Here is a 6,769-nt window from a genome sequence, read left to right on the forward strand (position 1 = left end):
TAGCAGCCATTTTTAATTAATGATGAAGAGCTATGAATCATTTGTCATTAACGAATTCGTTCCATATAGGTATATAACTGTTCTGAGCAAGTCTACGCCCGGGTCATTGACCTCGAAGTATTACTTAACTTCTGATCCGTTTCCGTGATGCAACACTTGCGGTTGATTCAAGATATTGTAGGTTAACACTAATTAATACACACATCTACAGATTACTTACTCACAATAACCGGCCTCCAAGAAGCCGCTCCCATACTCGAAGTTACGCTCGCATTTTAAAACGACATGAAACTTTGCATGAATATTAATGTAGCATGTATTATAAAAAGATAAGATATTAACGATTCAACGGAGCCAGGCCGTTTTTTCGAGTGTTTATTTTTAAGTTTATAAATTTTCTATGTATCTATATGTTCATATTAGATTAGATGGGCCCTGTTGCCCGATTCTAATTTTAAATAAATAGACATCTTAAAGCCTCGCCTCTTCCGCCAATCGTTATGACCAAATATCTTTACACATGCTCCCTCCACAAAATTAATTTAGATAAACGCCTGATTAAAAGTTAACAGCAATCTTTAACAGCTCAAGTTTGATAATTGCAAAAGTATTTTTTGCAGGCGTCTGATGATTTTTCATCAACGCTTGGCGCTTGACTGGAATGGTGTCACAGCTGACGAATTTTCGAGTAAGTACAAGATTTTGCCGGCATTACGGGCTTTAAGGTCATATTCTGATGGCGAATGTCACCTTTAACGGGCATCTGTTTTCTTGGTAGCAGGTGAAATAATTATTGCGAATTTGAAAACAAACAACGAACTGTCATAAGTGTAAGGCCTGAGTGGACGCTCGAAGCGGAGCGTTCGGCGGGGCGTGCAGCGTGGCGTCGAGCTCACAAGTGATTTGAGCAGCGTGCACTAAGGCCGCTCCTATACGTTTGCATTTATTTAACATGCACGCCGCACGCCCCGCCCCGCTGCACGCCCAACTCGAGCGTCCACTCTGGCCTTACACTAACGCTACGCTTACGTAGGCGGACAACGCGCGAACGCGGCGCGGCGCGGCGCGGCGAGGATGAAACAAACCGTTGATACGTATTGGTATGTCCTACTCGTACGTGAGCGATTTAGACGCGAAGCGGCGCGGCGACCGCGCGGCGCGGTGTTCGCCTACGTAAGACCACAGACAACATACTTACTTTATGGTAAGACGTAGCGTAAGACGTACCTAAATGAGGATATTAGTGTCGTCACTAGTTATACATTTTTATGACCATTTAATGAAGACTTCCTGCAGCGTCCGGTGTCCGATATATTTTACCGATTATTAAATAGCAGTGTTGGCCGAAACGTTAATGCAATTGAAAATGTTGGCCGATAACCATTATAAATTGAACCGTAAACTGTAATCGTCCGTTACGGTTTACGGTTCAGTTTATAATGGTTAATGGCCAACATTTTCAATTGCATTAACGTTTCGGCCAACACTGTTAAATAGCGTCTAGCGTCTGCCCGCAACTTCATTTGCGTACCTGTATGAAACACACGCAACCAATAAAACAGTATCTAGGATAAAACATAAAACCTTAAACTGACTTTGTAAAGATTAGTTTCTAACATTCTAGAAATTATTTTATCGGCATTAAGTACCTACAACCAAATGAAATCTTTATTTAAGTAATCAAAACTTGTAAATGTACCTACGTCATTTACGTCCGAAAACAATATTTGCAAATCGATCTAGCTAAAGTCTATTTTTTTATTCGGTAGACTGAAATGTCATTTCATACTATTAACTGTCATTTCAGTCTACCGAATAAAAAAATAGACTTTAGGTCTTATCTCTGGGAAAACGCGCATAGAAACAAAGCTAAACCAATATTGATACAATGAATTCACTACGCTTACGTACGACACGTACGTGGGCCAAATTTACTCAGTTGTGCTGAAACTATGTGTCGCGTCGGTTCGCATACCAACATGGAGTTTATACTGTTATTATCTGTAAGTTTATTTTATTTATTTATTTTATTTAGAATTTTAATTCAGGCAACAAGGCCCATATTACAAATACCTTACAGACTAACATACATATGTATTTTATAACTTAAAACTAAACACTAGTTATTTAGTCGATAAAACGGCGTGGCTCCGTTGCATCGGCTGCTCCTGTGTCGGAGTCGGCAGTTTGCCCCGGAACCTCCGAAACACGACACCCTTCGGCCAGAAGTCGGCGCACTTGATGGTCCCCTGCAGCGGTCGCGGCATTTATGACTGTGGTCCGATAAACATTCACCGATACCACTGTAGCTTTCGTCCATAGCCTACGGTAACCGCTTTACGAGTACTTCATTGGGGCTGTACGTTTTGTTTGCTATCGTCGTATTCATAGAAGACTCGGACTAAGTACACAAAGGAGTCAAATGTCAATGTTTAAAGCACAGAAGCCTACTTTAGTCACACAGAATCCACGGTGCGCGAGCCCGACTCGCACTTGGCAGGTTTATTTTATTTATTAACGGTTAATGGGCGTTTTTTTTTTGTTGTCCCCTACACTTTTTTTTCAAATTTGGGATTTTTTATGTTATTTCTACTCAGAATCACGAGCTCTTTCTAATATTCTAATAGAAGAAAAAAAGTGTCCCAAAATTTCCACACATTTTTCGATCTTTCCATTCCGCGACCGCCATACAAAGTCTATGAAAAATGGTGACGTAATGGAAATAAAAACCTTAGGACATTTTTTTTCTCCTATTAGGATAGAAAGAGCTCGTGATTCTAAGTAGAAATAACATAAAAAAATCCCAAATTTGAAAAAAAAGTGTAGGGGACAACAAAAAAAAACGCCCTAATATGTTTTGTTTCAGATCCTGAGCTTATCTCTGGCGCTACCTACTCAAGGTATTTTACTTGTTAATATTTATTTTATTAAAAGCATTTTTTTTAAACTAATTTGGTAATTATATTTAGTTAGTGTCATACTTATATGTTGTGTCTTTTCGTGAATCCTTAACATTTACTGTGCTATACTGTACCCAAACTGTACCCGTTTGAGAAAACCTGGCCACCATAAATACAAAAGAGTAAATAAATAAAAATTTGGTTATAAAACGTATAATATTATTTGGAAATAAATACTTTTCAACCGACTACAAAAAGGGGGAGGTTATCAATTAGACCGTTTTTTTTGTCTAAACTTCGTCATTTTCTGAACCGATTTGGAAAATTATTTTTCGGTTTTAAAGTAGGTACCTATATAGTTCCAAGTTTGCCCTATTTTTTTTAAAACCCAGTTCTGATGATGAGATCCCTGAGGAATTGTGGGAACTCCTCAAATCTTATAGGCATATATTTTTAATGTTCAATTACAGTTTCAGATCCACCACGACCCAACTGCATCAAAATGTCACCAGAGAAAGAGCAACAAATGGACCAGATAGTCGACAAACTGGGGCAGTTCCTCAACAATCTTAGCATGGAGCACGAAGATTTCGACATCCGTCTCCTCAAGCTATCCATAGAGCAGCATACCGAGGACGAGGAAGAGAAAGAGACAGTGCTACAGCTCTCTGTCAACGACTGTCAACTGTCAGACGACGATTTAGAAGAGATGGATCATCACAGAGAAAAGGCGAAGCTAAAGAAAGAAAAAGCTGAAAAAGAAAAAGCTAGGAATGAAAAAGAAGCGGAATTGAAAAAGGAAACTGATAATAGTGAGAGACAAAATCATTATTTGAAAAAGGTACAGGAAAATTATGATAAATCTGATACTAGTAAGAAACAAGACCGAACGAGTGAAAAAACACAACAGGAAAACATTAAAAACTCGCAAGCTCATGAAGCAACAGAAATAAATACAGAATATAATAAACCCGAAGCTGGTAAACAAAAAGATGAAAATTTAAAGAATAACGGTAAAGTAAAACAAGAAAATCAGGTCTTCGCTAACGCGAAAGCTAAAGATCAGGAAGATGAAAGAATAAAGAATAAAGGTAACCTAGAAAAGAATGGCCAAGACGAAGAGCAATCAAATAATAATGATAAAAAAGTACGACATGAGGTTATGTATTTAGATTTGGACGATAATGTAGAGAATATTGTGGAAGTTTTGAGCAGAATGAAAAAGGATGCGATCATCGTTTACGTACAGAACCGTAACTCAGGAGTCTCAGGACAAGATAATATTGATAAAGAAGTACGACCGGAGGTTATGTATTTAGATTTGGACGACAATGGACAGAAGATTGTGGAAGCTTTGGGCAGAAAGAAAAAGGACCCGATAATCGTTTACGTACAGAAGCGTAACTCAGGACAATCCTACTGGTTTCTTAAAAGGAGATAGTGTCTGATGATAATTACATATTTCTTGAATTAAACGTCTTTTATTATTAATAATTTATCTTGGGTAGGTTAGGGTTTTACAATGCGAGTAGGTATAAAAGTAAGTACCTACACTTAAGTACAAAATATTACAAAAAATATATAAACACATTATAAAAAACCTAACCTAGGGTGCCGCCAGCAGCTGGGCAGGGCCCAAGGCCGGTAGTCAGGGCCGCAGAGTGAGGAACCGACGTACTATACGCGCAGTATCCAAATCACCCGCTTCTGCATCTGACCTTTGATCCAACCACCCAGCGAGTCTCACTAGGTGTTGGTCGAGACTCTTCGCTGAGACCGTTCGCTGACACGACTATAGGAACAATTGATCGTAGAGTCAACATCCCACATGGCGGACTCCTACTTGCTGGACTTGTCCTCCTCGGCTTTCACGAGATTCTCATCATGGGGGATGGTGACGGCGGTGCGATCGATCTATCAGCGCGATGTCAGGCTTATTGGCTACAATAGTCCTGTCAGTGATGATAGACCTATCCCAATAGATCGTGTCACGACCATTTTCGAGAACTGGCGCAGGTGAGTAGGTACTTGTAGTACGACACTTTGCGGTAGAGCAAGCTGCTAGTGAATATGTCTGTGCAAGTGCAAGAGTACTCGCCGTTAGCAAGACTTATATAATAGTTGGTCAAACCAATTTGTCAGTAAATCCATATCCATACTAATATTATAAATCATACTTATAATATTATAAATGCATAAGTGTGTCTGATGTCTGTCTGTCTGTCTGTCTGTTACCTCTTCACGCTTAAACCACTGCACGGATTTAGTTTAAACTTGGCATAGAGATAGTTTGAGTCCCGGGGAAGGACATTTGGTTTGTTCCTGGTTCGTCGTATTCCTGTTTCGTCGTATTCCTGTTTCGTCGGATTCCTGATTCGTCGAAATGTGGTAAAAATGCTAGAAAAAGTACGATTACTGGTGATTACATTAAATCTTCATATTTAGGTAGTAATACTGGTTTACTGCACGACATATTTAACGAAAACGAAACAAGAATACGACGAGTCAGGAATCCGACGAAAGAGGAATACGACGAACCAGGAACAAACCGAAACTTTACATAATAGATAAGGTTGCGTAATATGGCGTATTAAGTCCGCCATATTGATTTTGTAAAGACGTCACATTGCCTATGTTACCCGGGATGACGCGTGACGTAAGGATTCTAATGATATACCATATATCTAAATCGGTTAAGGCATTCAGAAGTTATTGTAGAATAAACTCACATACAAACAAACATGTGTGTTTCTCCAGAAACTTCCTGCCTCGCAGCTAAACTGTGGAATAACCTTGGCGCCTGCGGTATTTCTGGACCAATACGACCTTTAAACCTTCAAGAAAAAGCATACTCCCATATTAAAGGCCGGTAACGCACAACCCCTCTAGTGTTACGGGCGACGGTAATTGCTTAACATTAGACGATTCGTCTGCTCGTTTGCCATAAAGGGTCCATGCCCTAATTACTATGCCTCATAGACTAGGAATCCTGTAGACGGAGTTTAGTGCAATTATTTCATGAAACCGATGCTGCCAAAAATACGGGGGTGCGGGGGGACGAGGTGAGCGAATTCCGTGCCGTGATTGGTCCGTTCAAAGACACGGACCAATCACGGCACGGGATTCTGACACTTTGACTCGAAGATGGAGTAAAACTACCGTATATAGTGGCAGAGGGGGTAGCGTTACTATTATGTTCAGTCTAGACTCTAGAGGATGTCTTGTCTGTGCAGTGGCGTAGCTAGAGGATATGGCGCCCGGGGCAGGCACCAAATTTGCGCCCCCCCCCCCCCCCCAAACGAAATGAACTAACGAAAGGGTCACTTTACTTATTAAAGTTTACTTTTGATTTCGACAAATAAGTGTTTTTTTAGTCCATCGGTGGCTAACAAGCTTACGACTCACCTGATAGTAAGCGGTCACCGCATCCTATGGACGTCTACACTCCAGGGGCGTTACATGCGCGTTGCCAACCATTTTAAAACTTATACACTTCTTTTTTGGAGATCTCCTTAGACTTGAAGATTCAATATCGCTTGTAAGTTTGGGATCGTAGACTATTCATAGCGCGCCTTTGGACTGATTTGAAGGGACCAAGGTGGCATCTAGGTGCTCCTGCCCAAAGGTGACAGCAGTACTCATTATATGGGATCTGTCCATGGTCGTACGCAGCATTTTTTAAGGGGTGGGGCAGAAGTAGGGGAGGCTGGGGACGTTGTAACAGGGTACGGTTGAAACAGAGATTCCTAGCTTATGGTCAGAGACCAGGGTGGGACAACTGCCCCACCGTGGGTACGCCTATGGATATGGATCTGTCTGCCCCAGAGCAAAGTATAGCCTCCCTTTATTGAGCACACCGAGTTTTTTGG

General features: G+C 40.7%; 1 protein-coding gene across 1 annotated transcript; it reads left to right on the plus strand.

Annotated features, from left to right (window-relative positions):
• Positions 1-1,934: 1,934 nt before the first annotated feature.
• Positions 1,935-4,341, plus strand: LOC134660092 (uncharacterized). Its single transcript, XM_063515791.1, has 3 exons — positions 1,935-2,003; positions 2,867-2,900; positions 3,371-4,341. The coding sequence occupies exons 1-3, from the start codon at positions 1,953-1,955 to the stop codon at positions 4,339-4,341; spliced, it is 1,056 nt and encodes a 351-aa protein (XP_063371861.1). The 5' UTR covers positions 1,935-1,952.
• Positions 4,342-6,769: the final 2,428 nt, after the last annotated feature.

The sequence above is a fragment of the Cydia amplana genome, chromosome 26, assembly GCF_948474715.1.
Source record: "Cydia amplana chromosome 26, ilCydAmpl1.1, whole genome shotgun sequence".
Classification (NCBI taxonomy): domain Eukaryota; kingdom Metazoa; phylum Arthropoda; class Insecta; order Lepidoptera; family Tortricidae; genus Cydia; species Cydia amplana.